General features: G+C 42.5%; 1 protein-coding gene across 13 annotated transcripts in view; it reads left to right on the top strand.

The window, feature by feature from the left end:
* TRPM1 (transient receptor potential cation channel subfamily M member 1) overlaps window positions 1–13,922 on the top strand; it is a 143,704-nt gene that overhangs the window by 71,210 nt on the left and 58,572 nt on the right. For 12 of the 13 annotated variants that reach the window (XM_019831968.3, XM_019831967.3, XM_019831971.3 and 9 more), the window contains 8 exons: window positions 573–768; window positions 2,029–2,242; window positions 2,891–3,015; window positions 3,900–4,071; window positions 5,925–6,099; window positions 6,535–6,658; window positions 7,665–7,737; window positions 8,642–8,742. In XM_019831968.3, coding sequence (XP_019687527.1) covers window positions 573–768; window positions 2,029–2,242; window positions 2,891–3,015; window positions 3,900–4,071; window positions 5,925–6,099; window positions 6,535–6,658; window positions 7,665–7,737; window positions 8,642–8,742 — 1,180 coding nt within the window. Of the gene's footprint in view, window positions 1–572; window positions 769–2,028; window positions 2,243–2,890; window positions 3,016–3,899; window positions 4,072–5,924; window positions 6,126–6,534; window positions 6,659–7,664; window positions 7,738–8,641; window positions 8,743–13,922 lie in introns of those variants that run through there. The other variant, XM_019831970.2, reaches the window with a different exon arrangement.

Raw genomic sequence — 13,922 nt, 5'->3', positions numbered from 1 at the left:
AAATAAATAAATGTTGAAAAAAAAAAACTATCAAAAACATAAATGTAGGGGCTTAAACTATAAAACTCTTAGACAAAAACATAGGAGCAAATCTTCATGACTTTGGATTTAGCAAGAGATTCTTAAATTTGACAATAAAAGTATAAGCAGAAAAAGAACTATATTTTCAAGGTTACTAATGTAGAGAAATGTTTTATTAAGCAACAGAAGAATTCAACAATTTGAAAATTCCTGGAAGATCAATTCTGTCTGTATCAGGAGGGCATGATTACACTTTGTCACAGCATGTTTGATAATTGATGCCCATGTTGATGTTTTCAAGACATCAAAAAAGAGTTAAAATATATGCAGTACAGAAGGGCAACTATCCAATGTGTTTTAAATGGACTGGTATGTAAATAGATATAAGTTGATTATCTGGAAAAGGCCATCATAAGGGACATTTCTATCCTTAACAGAGCCATATAAGGAAAGTGTTAGTCTGCCCCTGTTCAGGTGCTACCCTCCTGTTGAGTTTAACTCCTCTTAAGGAGGAAAATGTTATAGAAAGGCTGTTTTGTCCTTGCTTTCAGGTGTTGTTGTGGCCAGCTTACCAACCAGCATATCCCCCCTCTGCCAAGTGTAACATCCAGCAAAAATGAAGAGGAAAATAAACAGGTGGAGACTCAGCCCGAAAAATGGTCTGTCAGCAAACACACCCAGACCTACCCAACAGATTCCTATGGAACTCTTGAATTCCAGGGTGGTGGATACTCCAATAAAGCCATGGTAAGACAGGCTTTAAAAAGGGATGCCACTGTGTAAGCTCACAATCCCTATCAGAGGCCCAGTCTCCCAGCTCCCCAGACTGCAGACACCTGGGTCTTCTTTCAGGGTGTGACTCAGTCTTCCTAGATATTTCATTGCAAAGGGAAGAAATATAACTGCACATTCAACTTTTTAGCCATGAGATTTGGAAACTGAGCAATCTTATAAAGAGCACGTAGTGTCACTAAGTTCATACCAGAATTGTGAATCTACAAATCATGCAACCATACTCATCACTGAGTGATGAGTGAGAAATTACGCTATTTGTTTTTTGAGGTTGTTTGGGGTTTGCTTTTGTTTTTTATAACTGTGAACCTTCCACTCCCCCTTGAATGGGTTAGGAGTGTCTGGAAATATTTCCCTCTGAAGTTCATCCACAGCCTCCCTGGGCCTGCATTCAGCTGGCCCAAGAAGACTAAGGTCTTTCACATTTTCACGTAAACAGGGAGTGCCCTCTGCCTTTCAGATGAGCCCTGCCAGAGAGGGGAGGCGTCAGCACTGTGATCCCTTTCAGCTAATTCTGAATAATACTCCCACATGTCCAGTCAGATCGTTTTTGCAATTTCATTTTATTCCACTGGCCCAATGTCATTGTACAAATAAAATTCAGTTGCGTTCCAAATAGCACAACAGAGTCTTCTGGAATGGCACCCTACATATCGGCATGGACACAAAGAGGCTGTTCATAGGGGCAAAGGCATCTGACCATTCATTTCTTCTTCACCTTGGGGGGTGGTCAAATCCAGAGATTAACCCAGGATCCCCATTGTCAGCACCAACACAATGTGGCCAGTGAGCACTCCCTCAACAATGCCCTGTCTAACCTCTGGAGACATAGTTCTAGCTGGGCCTCTTTGGAATTGATTTTTTCAAGATTGAGGGTTGCCAGGTAAAACACAGGACACCCAGCTGTATTTGGATTTCAGATGAACAACAGATAATTTTTTAGTATAAGCATGTGCCAAATATTGCATAGGTCATACTTACGATAAAACATTTTTCAATGTTCACATAAAATTCAAATTTAACTGGGTGTCCTATATTTTTATTTGCTAAATCTGGCAACTCTTCCAAAGTTCCTTTCCCTCACTTAGCCACAGACTCACACAGAAGGACAGAAAGCCAAAACCAAAAGTGGTTGGACACGAACAGTAACCCTGTTCGCCTGTGATACAAGAGGAAAACCAAGAACAGGTACGAGCAACACATACTCTTTTGCAGTATATCCGTGTATCCTATGACACCAAGCCAGATTCGCTGCTTCATCTCATGGTTAAAGACTGGCAGCTGGAACTCCCCAAGCTCTTAATATCTGTGCACGGAGGCCTCCAGAACTTTGAGATGCAACCCAAGCTGAAACAGGTCTTTGGAAAAGGTCTGATCAAAGCCGCCATGACCACCGGGGCCTGGATTTTCACTGGGGGCGTCAGTACGGGTAAGAGCAGGCCCCTCCCCTTCCTGTAAACATACAAACCCAGAACTCATTATAGTTCCCAAAGAGTTGTTGAATAATTAAGATCAAAAAAACAAAACATATTGCAACCTGACAATATTTATGACAGAAGTGAAATCTTTGTCCACTAGCTTATTTTTTATTTTTATATTTTAGTGACAATGGTCAACATTTCCAGCACCCATGATGTGCCATTCCTTGAACTGAGTCCTGTACAAGCCTTGTTCTCACTGAGGCCCTTGACAATCCTTTTTGCCCTCCTATGGGAGAGGAAACAGAGGAAGGGAATGGTTAGGGCCATGCCAAGCAGTCTGACTCTTGACTTTGGCTGAATGTAGCCAAAGAGCCCCACTCACTTCCATCTTTAGGTCTTAGAAATTTGTAAAGGAAATCCCAGTATCATTGCTTTGGTTTTTGGTTTTTGTTTTCCCTTTTCTAGGAGCTAATGCAGGGTGACAAGTTATTATGAGCTCAGACTTCCGGTGTACTTTCTTTTAATGATGAAGGTCGTTATGCTTCAACCCTATTCCATAGGGAATGGAGTGGTTCAGAGAAGGGGTCCCTAAAGTTCATAAGTAATGGTATGATGGGAGGAAAGGGCCTAAAAATATGATCCATGGCTATTTGTAGGTGTTATCAGCCACGTAGGGGATGCCTTAAAAGACCACTCCTCCAAATCCAGAGGTCGAGTTTGTGCTATAGGAATTGCTCCGTGGGGCATCGTGGAAAACAAGGAAGACCTGGTTGGAAAGGATGTAAGTGTTTTCTCCCCAGATATTGGCAATTTTTCAAGTCAAGGTCTTTATATTGAGATAACTGTGGATTCCCTTGCAGTTGTAAGAATAATAAAGAGAGGCCCCATATGTCCTTCCTCCTTTTCCCAATGGTAACATGTTGCCATATGTGGTATAGTATCACAACCAGGATATTCATATCAATACAGTCAAGATACAGAGTATTTCCATCACCATTAGCATCACTCATGTTGTCCTTTAATATCCATGCCTAATTCTCTCTGACCTCTACCATCTCTTTAACCTCTGGCAGCCACTAATCTTCCCCTTATCTCTATAATTTTATTATTTCAAGAATGTTCTATAAATGGGACCATGCACTATGTAACCTTGAAGACTGCTGTTTTGTGATTTTTTTTTTTATTGTTGTTGTTTTATTCCACATTCCTAGAGATCCATCCAGGTTGTCGTGTGTATCAATGGTTCGTTCCCTCTTATTTCTGAGTGGTTTTCCATGGTATGGGTGTATACCACAGTTAGTTTACCTGTGTATCTGTTGACACACATCTGAGTTGTTTCCAGTTTGGCTATCACAAATGAAGTAACCATAAATGTTCATGCACAGGATTTTGTGTTACTGTCAGTTTTCATTTCTCTGCAGTAAATGCCCAGAAGTGTGGTTGCTGGGTTGTCATTATCTAAAGTGATTTATTTGTTTTTTTCTAATTTAATATAGAAATTTGCAAACAGAAATTTTCAACAGAAAGAGGACAGGGAAGCAAGAGTAGGTTTAAGTGCACAGTTAGATGAAGTTGCCACTACATACGTATGTATACTGCCTGCTTTCCCTGGTAGTCTTAATGTCTATGTTGTGCAGCGCTGATCTATGTTGTGCATTTTGCCAGGTAACGAGAGTGTACCAGACTATGTCCAACCCCCTAAGCAAGCTCTCTTTGCTCAACAACTCACACACTCACTTCATCCTGGCTGACAATGGCACCCTGGGCAAATACGGTGCCGAGGTGAAGCTGCGGAGGCAGCTGGAGAAGCACATCTCTCTGCAGAAAATTAACACAAGTAAGTTCTGGCAAAGCCCATGGGTGCTGGGCTGCCACCCCTGCCATGAAACCCAGGCTTAAATGGAAACTTCCCAAGTGTGTTTAGAGTTTCCACTTTGATTCTCATCAGATCCACAGAACAACAGATCAACAGACTTGTCTAGAGCCCTTAGTCTGGCCAGGTACCAAATCACACTTGCTGAGCTGTGTGGTGATACTCTGCCCCAGGTTTACAGGGAGGGGCCATGTGAGAAACAGCCCTACAGCAGTTGTCATGGTGACAGCATTGCCCACCATGTTGCCCAGTGTAATTACTGTAGTTATTTTTGTAATGTTTGAACAGGAAGAAAGTTCCTCACTCAAAGACATAGTAGGATTTCTCCTGTCAACTAAGTGTTAGTTGATGATTAAATTAAATATCTCTGTAGCTCTGGGTCTCTCACCCAGACTAAGGTGGGCTGGATGGGGAGACTTGTGGAGACAGCCACAGGAAACATCTGCTCCCCATGGCCCCACCTGTGCTGGTCCAGGTGGCACAGCCCTACAGCAGGGCTGCCTCCAGGGGGTGGGTGGTGAGGTCAAGCTCAAGAGAAAGGAACAAACCACAACCAGATGAAATGATAATGACTGGTTAGGATGAAAATAACTGGTGTTATCTCTTGAAATGTGCTCCCACTCTGGCAATACTTATTGCCAAAATATTATTAAAAGATTTTAAAGACTATTTTGTTTTCACCATCCCTGATAAGGTTTTTGTGAAAGCCAGTCTAAGGCCTGGAAATGGCCATTGTCAAGCCCAATTAAGGACCTGTGAGCACAAGTGGTTAGAATGGTTGCCTGCAAAGGGGACTGTGGATAAACTACTTGGTGACTGACTTTTTTGTTCTCACATTTTTAATTGTCTTGGACTCATAACTTTTCACACTGCCCAACTTCATCTGGCCATGTGACTTGTGGGCTTCCCTTTGTCATCCTTTGCCTAGGGCTCTGAGTGAGGCAGGGACAGCAAAGGGGTGCTCAGTCGTCACCTCTCACAGCTTGGAGCTTCGGGGAATCCAGCCTACATACCAAGAAGAACCAATTTTGCCCTGTTTCTAGAAAATGAAGTGATTTGGCCACCATATTCCTGAAGATTTAGAATGTCAAGCCTTGCTTGGCTTGGAAATCTCAAAGGCAGGGTCTGCCTCATCTTTACCTGTTTTTCCGATATCTGTTGGCCGGGACCTGGCACAAAGCAGACCCTCCGTGCATATTCGCTGAAATGAACTTCACTGAGATTATCTTGGTAGGAGAAGAGAAAGTTGTTCAAAATTTTTTAGAGTTCCTGACTATAGAAATGCATCATGGAAGCAAACCAGAAACTCTGAATTCGGCCACTTGAAATGTTTAGATTTCCTCCTAATGTATGCTAGCAGATTTTATCTGAAGGCCTTCAGAACTATGAGACCAAGGACATTTCTCCTACTTGCCATTTGTTGATGTTGATCAAGTAACTCCCATCACAACTAATGGTCGCCTGGGGAAACACGCTTAGAATATAACTTGTCCTGGCCAATCTGGGGTAAAATTGTCAAGTAGACAAATTTGTCTCTGTGGCTCTTCCACTCCCACTGTCCTCCCTCTCCAGAATCTCAGATTCTTGGACTCCTCCTGCTTCCTCCTGCTTCTCAGAGTTCATCCTGCTTGTTCTGCCTCCAGAAGTTAGCCTGTCCCTACCACATTCCCAAAGATTCCTACTATCTGATGGAGACAGAGGGAGGACTCGGGGAATAAGTTACTAACTGATGGGTTAATAATGGTGGTCCAAGTTGCCCTCTCAGGTAATTTGTGCCATGTCGTTGGTGTGTATGATAAATGTGTTTTATGTTGCAGGGCTGGGACAGGGTGTGCCTGTCGTGGGCCTGGTGGTGGAAGGAGGCCCTAATGTGGTTTCCATTGTCTTGGAATATCTCCGAGAAGACCCTCCAGTCCCCGTGGTGATTTGTGATGGCAGTGGGCGAGCCTCGGACATTCTGTCTTTTGCACACAAGTACTGTGAAGAAGGAGGGTAGGATTTCTGACATGTTACAAAGGGTGGGTTTTTAACTGCCTTCTTGTTAGGCCAAGAAGAAAACCCTAAGTGATACATTTAGCCACTCCAAAAATGCTAAATAATGAAGATTTACTAGATCTCTCCCATTTTCTGAGGTCAGCATGTGAGGGAGCTGTCAAGAGCATGATGTTTCTTACAGAATTCTTTCTCTGGGGGAATATACTCTCTTCCAACTTCATTTTCCCTTATAAGGTTTTCAACCAGCCTGGAATTTAGGACACGTGTGAATGCAGTTTTTGACTGTGGTCCCTTTTTGTCTCCTAGCCTGGGATACCCTCCAATGGTAAAGTTTCAAATCAAAGACACCAGACGGACATAGAGTTGTCTGATTTATTCATGTACAGATTTAACTCATATTGTTTCCTTCTCTTTTGCATTTCCTTTGAACAGGATAATAAATGAATCCCTCAAGGATCAGCTTCTAGTTACCATTCAGAAAACATTTAATTACAACAAGACACAATCTCATCAGCTGTTTGCAATTATAATGGAGTGCATGAAAAAGAAAGAACTCGTAAGTGTCTTGAGTTTATTTCCAAACCAGCTCCACAGAGAGAATTATGTTTCCTTTCTAATTCTGCCCATATGTGCATGATGGACTTGTTCATATTTTAGTTTCAGACTTTTCCAAGGGGCAGTTTACAAATCCCTACCAAATTGGCTGTTATGCCCACGTGATAGAAACAGACTAAGTATGCACAGGGAAGGGACCCAAGTGCTTTCAGAGCTTAGCACACGTTAGGTGACACCATGCTACTTTGCACCAGTTCTGAGGTTTATGATATTAATCATATGTAAAGCCATGAGGAGCGACAGACACACCCTTTTAGGTGCACTTACAAAATTCTATCACTTCACTCTCCAAATACAGTAATTATTTCCCACTCCTTGCCTCCCTAATTATGCTTATAAGGAATACACAAAAGGTAGCCCCTTCAAAATTTTAAATCTAGAGGGATGCCTGGTTGGCTCAGTTGGTTGAGCATCCAACTTCAGCTGAGGTCATGGTGCCATGGTTCATAGGTTCAAGCCCTGCATCGGGCTCTGTGCTGACAGCTCAGAGCCTGGAGCCTGCTTCAGATTCTGTGTTTCCCTCTCTCTCTCGGCCCCTCCCCCACTCATGCTCTGTCTCTCAAAAATGAATAAATGTTTTAAAAATTTTTTTAATTCTAAATCTACAAATTTCCTACAACTGTAGCAGTTTTCTGAGTAGAAATTATTTTGTCAACTTGGTAGCAATTTAGATATTGGAGTATGTAGATACTGAATGGGCTCTTTCCTCTTGAGAGTACTGGAGTAGATTGGGTAAATAATAAAATAGGTATCCAGGCAAAGACTCAGAGTCAGGACGATCAAAGTTATCACTTGTGGAAATGAAAGACACCTGGCTTAAAATCATTCCACTTCCAGAATCATTGAATCGCATGTCAGTCTCTATGGTCCTTTAAAAAAAAATCCAATTCTCCCTTTTAGTTTCAACTTTGCTTTACTTGGTCTTTTCATGATTAACTTGTTTTCAGGTCACCGTGTTTAGAATGGGTTCCGAGGGTCAGCAAGACATCGAGATGGCAATTTTAACGGCCTTGTTGAAAGGTGAGCTCTCAGGAAACAGTGACTCCTGGCCTCTCAGTGCTGGCCTAGGCCAGGGCTTTGCTCATGGCCAAGAAACCACACTCCCTCTTCTCCTGCCAGGAACAATGTCTACTGGTGATCGAATCCAGAGCCAGTCAGGCTGCCTGGAGTTATCTCACTGTGAAGCCATGGCAGAACAACAAAGCTCACGATGGGTGTCTTGGGAAGGGGTATTTTCTGCGGGTGCCAATAGACCATGTGGGCGGAAGTCAGACCAGTTTCTATTCATAACTAGTTCATTAAGGGTTTCCTCATAGAGGGGGAACATGGGTGGTTTTTCATTTGCCATCACTGCAATGATTTGTTCAATTTCCCCATCCTGTTCCTAATGATAGGCTATGACCTGGCCACTCACAGGGTCACTCTAGGACACACATTTCTTCTCTGCCTCTTGGCTACTCTAGGACAATGAGAGGGCAGGGATGAGAGAGGAGAGTGTCACCATCAGACCAGGTGCCTGGCAGTGCTGTGCTGGTCTCCCCACGGCTGGGGGCTGGTGCTCTTGGCCTGTGCCCACCTTTGGCCTGAAAGGGCTGATGTCAAGGCAGTCCCAGGGCTTCTGCCCTCCTGCAGATGAGGGTCCTGGAATCACCAGGTTCCTCCTCTGTCCCTTCAGGGACACCAAGCCACGCAGACATGGAAAGAGGTGGCCTCCAACCTCCCCTCCCAGGCAGTTCTTTGAGAACATGGAGTTCTTAGCTTTGGGGCCTGACTAGTCACTCAGGAAAAAAGAGAAAAGGCAGGAGTGCTTAGTTCCAGGCTGGCGTGAGCCAGCCCAGGGAAGCCCGTGCTCACCTCCCAGCACCTGCCTAACTGGGGCAATCCAGGCATGGAGTGAGAAAAGCCTTGTTTCTTGCCTTTCCAGGGACAAATGCATCAGCCCCGGACCAGCTGAGCTTGGCACTGGCTTGGAACCGCGTCGACATAGCACGAAGCCAGATCTTTGTCTTTGGGCCCCACTGGCCGGTGAAACTAAGTGTTTTTCATCTCATACTAGCATGACCTTGTATAGATGATATATTAGTATGTTCTCCCTCATTACACAGATCTCAAGAAATTATCTGGGGTTTCTAATGATCCAACGTTAAATGCATTAGGGTCATTAGATGTTGCTATTTAACTTCCAAGAACCAGAAAGAAGAGCCACTAGTACTAATTATAGATTCAAAACAGTACTCTTGAAGAAATAACCACTAAATATTTTATATTTGCTGGTGAAGTGGGGTTTACCCTTTTAAAGAAAAAGAAGAAAGAAAATAGCCCATTAAAATTAAATACAACAGTTGCATTGAGAGCATCGTCTTTTTAAATTATGTTCCATGGTACCCTGGAGGCCTAGAGAATTCTAGGGTGGGGGGGTCTTTGGGGTGTGGTACGTATGTGTCTGTGTGTAGCATGTGTGTGGTGTGTGTTATGTGTGTGGTGTGGTGTGTGATGCCTGTGTATGGTTTAGTGTGTGTGTGGTATGTATCTGTGGTATCTGTGTGTGTATAATAATAATTAATGTGTGACAGGATGTTTGTGGGTGTGATACAGCTGTGTGTGTGAGTGGTAGGTGTGTGTGTGTGCAGAATGAGCATGTGTAGTAATCACCTCTAGGCTTTCTTATTTCCTGATGGTTCCGTTTTCACGCCAGCCTGTTTTCATCTCATGAATGCCATACCTGAGGATACAAATTGGATGTTTTAAAGTCCTCTTCTGTTCCCTAAATTATCTCTATTTTTCTCCCTGGTCAGCTGCTCCCATTTGTCCACTTTGTCTTTTTCTGTTGCAGATCGTGGCTTGTCCATCCCCATTTCCAAATGAGGGATGGGACCAATTAATTATAGGAAGCTTACTTTGCCATTAAACAGCTCTGCTTTGCCATGTGCAGATTGGAACAGACTAGTGAGGCTCTGGACCTCTCTATACAGGTCCTTCCAATGATTTAGCGACCATTCTTCCGGTTTCTGCCTGGGGGTGAAACCCAGGAATGCAGTTACTCTGCACCTGCCCAAGGGGGTGTTGGCAGGGCACACAAGAGGGGATGGGGGATGAATGGCCTCCTGTCCTGTAGACAGTCCTTCCACTGATCACCATGCTTTCTACCCATCATTAGCTCTCATTCTCTGAAAATCTGGTCCTACCTCTACTGATACCTTCACATTACTCCTGGTTTACTCCTTCATGGTTTTAACTACCCGTTAGTATTTCTGCAAATTTGTTAATAGCTCTTGTCTGCCTCTTCTCCTTGAAATAGATTTTTCTTTATCATAGTCTTCTGTTATCATTTCCATGAGGAGGAAGGGCAAGCAGGAGACATGTGATCAAGACTGCAACCTGGAACCAAAATCCTTCTCAGTCTCGCCATAATGCAGTATATGGTCTCCAAAAGCTTCCTTTAATGGTTGAAGCACATGATTAACTATGTGCTGTGAATCTATAGTCTTTCTAGAATTCTTGACATAATAGAGAACTTGTGGTAGGGAGTATTTGATAATTACTACACAATAAATCAATCCTAGGTCTGATTGGTTATATTTTATTAGTCAATATTCTTCTATTTTTTTTATTAAGTACAAAAATAAAAACTGTCCCCAAAAAACTCTTTGTTAAGGGTTTTGTTAAAAACATAACAAAAACTGAGGCACCTGGGTGGCTCAGTTGGTTAAGTGTCTGACTCTTGGTTTTGGCTCAGGTCATGATCTTGCTGTTCGAGCCCCACGTAGGTGTCTGAGCTGACAGTGTGGAGCCTTCTTGGGATTCTCTCTCACTCTCTCCTGCCTTTCCTAGCTCGCTCTCTCTCTCTCTCTCTCTCTCTCTCAAAATAAATAAACTTTAAACCAACAATAACAACACAGAGAGAGGTAGTAGTGTTTGATATATACATATAACAAAGTAATTGATTTATATTGAGTCATAAAAACTTGGACTAACAATTTTTTAAGGGAATAGGCTAAACTCCACCTGACCATGTAAGAGCAAGGTTTGGGGACATCTAGACCACTGCCCATTTTAAAGACCAAAATCTATAAACCTTGGCCAGCTTCACTGAGATTTCTGAAACAGAAAGAAATATCTGCATATTTTTTATGATGAGAACCATTTATTTGGCTTCCATCTGTGGACAAGGGCTTATCCTTTGGCAAAACCATGAACTAGAACCTTAAATTCAAAGAAATTGGTAACAATGCCTGATATTTGGGTCACACACCCATGTTTTACCCCATGTGTTCACATATATGAGCATTACTGGACCAGCCTTCACAACTCTGAAATAGATCTGATTGCCCTCATTTTATACTTTGGAAAAATAAATTGATATCCCAAGAGGTTAAACAATTTTTCTCAAGTTTACTCATGACACTTCTAAACAGCATGTTGATCAAAGAAGTCTCAAGAGAAATTTTAAAATATTTTCAACCAAATGAAAATGAAAATACAACTTAAAATTTGTGGGATACAGCAAAAGCAGTGCTTAGAGGGAAATTTCTAGCATTGAATGCATATATTAGAATAAAAAAGCACAAATCAATAACATTGAAAACAGGGGTGCCTGGGTGGCTCAGTCAGTTAAGCGCCAGACTTTGGCTCAGGTCATGATCTCAAGGTTCGTGGGTTTGAGCCCCGTGTCAGGCTCTGTGCTGACAGCTCAGAGCCTGGAGCCTACTTCAGATTCTGTGTCTCCCTCTCTTTTTCTGCCCCTTCTTTGTTCACACTCTGTCTCTCTCTCTCTCAAAAATAAACATTTTTAAAAAATTAAAAAAAAAATAATATTGAAAACAGGAAATCAATTGAGAAAATCAACAGAAACCAAAATCTAAATCTTTGGAAAGATCAATGAAATTAATAAGCCTCTAACTAGGCTAAGAATACTAATATCAGGAACAAAAGAGAAAACATCACTACAGACTCCATGGACATTATAAGGATAATAAAGGAGTATTATGAACATTATCCCCAGCAAGTGATTGTTTAATCCATATTTGAGGTTGCAAATAGGAATTTCCTCTCTCCAGATGTGGTCCATGCCATCCTTTATCCTTCTAAAAGAGCAGTGCCCACAAGTTAACATCTTGTGCAGCCCCAAACGGGACTGTCATCTGCCTTAAGCTGGATCTACACGTCTAGCAATACAACAAATATAATCTTTCAGTCATATTAAGTTTTCATCTGCAGCAATTCCCAAGGGTTTTGTCATGCTTACACCTGATAAACCACATCTTTCTGTTCTGAGGTTAGCTGTTCTGGGGCCCAGATGGACCCAGGTGGAAAACATCTTCCTTGTTACATGACACCTTGTTAGATTCAGTCCATTATGTCAGCTTATCAAAATTTTTAAATTTCAATTATGTCACCCAATATACTTACCATCTCGTTTTCCTTTCAGCCGGCTCAAATGCTAAAGTACCCAACCCTCTCTCCAGCCTGTCACACCTCTCTTATTATTTGTGATTCCTCCAGAATGGTTGTCTCCAAGGTATTTTAATCAAAAGAGCCCTTTCGACACATGGCATCTTGAGTAGAGCAGCAACATATAAAGCAAATAAGAGCTGAGCCCACCCCATTGGCCACCTTTCCCCAGGCAGCCCCTGAAGCCCCTCTTCAGAGTAAAGGGCTCTAATGGCCCTGGCTAAAAGCTACCACTGTAACATTACCAACCACCCTCTTAGAATCCTAAAGTGTGACCCTTGAAGGAAGAATGGATGAGTCGTTTGAGCATCTAGGAATATTCTTATGATGCCTGACCATATCTACTCCATCTTTAATTCTCTTCAATGACAAAGATGGATGTTAAAAAAGAAGAGGAGGGATTCTACTCCTTCTCATTCACTCAGCAGCAGCAAATGGTGGAAATAATCTCTTCTTTGGCTTTCTTGAACCAAACCATTTTTTTAAAAATCCCTATTTTTACTCATTCATTCACTTAACAAATGTTGGTCAACCACTTCCTATGATAGGTTCTAAGGACAGAGGGGTGAATAAAACAGACCTTTCACAGCCCTTCTAGAACTCTCTGTGCAGTGTTGGTGTGGACATGGTGTGACAGGGTGGGCAGGGAAAATGAGGCAGACAAGAAACAGATAATCAGATGAATAAATATTGAATTGTAAATTGTAACAATTGTTAAGAAGGAAAAATGCACATTTCCATGAGACAGAATGTGGGGAATGGGAGGGCTACTTTTTATTGAGACACCAGGGAAGACCTTGCTGAAAAAGTGGAATTAATGCTGAGACCAAATAGGTGAATAGATGCTGGCTGGTGAAGACTGAAGGGAAAGCACCTTCCATCCAGAGAGAAGAGCATGTAAGGAGCCTGAAGCAAGAAAGAACTGGACATTTTCAAATAACTTACTGAAGAAGAAAAAAAAGGCCAGTGTGACTAGAATGCTGAGAAGGGAATGACTCCGGAGGAGGTTGCAAGCCAACCAGGAGCATAATGCAGTGCATTATGAGCACTGCACCTGGTATAGGACAGAAGGCTGGGTCTGAGAGCTTGGGGAACCAAGGACTAAAGAACTTAAGGACTTTTCTTTTCCTGAGCAACAATAAATATTATCTCACACAGTGTCTGTGGGTCAGGAATTTGGGTGTGGTTCAGCTGGGCAGTTCAGGCTCAGGCACTCCCATGAGATTATCCTTAAGCCATATGCTTGGGCTGCAGTCATTTGAAGGCTTGACTGGGGCCGGATGATCCACTTCAGGATGGCTCACTAAATAGTTGGCAAGTTGGTTGTTGGCCTCAGTTTCTCCCCACATGAATGCTCCATAGGGCTGCTTGAAGCTCTTCATAATAAGATGGCTAGCAATTTTTGCTCTTCCATCAGGTCATTCCCCTTTTGTTTCCTCAACTGCTGTATCATCTTGTTTTTGCTTTTTTTCCCCCCAATTTTTTAAAAGTTTTATTTATTTATTTTGAGAGAGACAGAGCATGAGTGGGAGAAGGGCAGAGAGAAAGGGACACAGAGAATCCCAAGCAGGATGGAGCCCAACGTGGGGACTGAACTCACGAAACCATGAAATCATGACCTAAGTCACAACCAAGAGTTGGACACTTAACCAACTGAACCACCCAGGTGCCCCACCCCCAATTTTTTTTTTGTTGTGGTAAAAGTCATTTAAGTAAAATTTACCAGGATACCTGGGTGGGTCAGTCGGTTAAGC

Source organism: Felis catus, chromosome B3, assembly GCF_018350175.1.
Source record: "Felis catus isolate Fca126 chromosome B3, F.catus_Fca126_mat1.0, whole genome shotgun sequence".
Lineage (NCBI taxonomy): Eukaryota > Metazoa > Chordata > Mammalia > Carnivora > Felidae > Felis > Felis catus.
The sequence above is the reverse complement of the archived record's forward strand: the minus strand, read 5'-3'. Positions and strand labels throughout refer to the sequence as shown.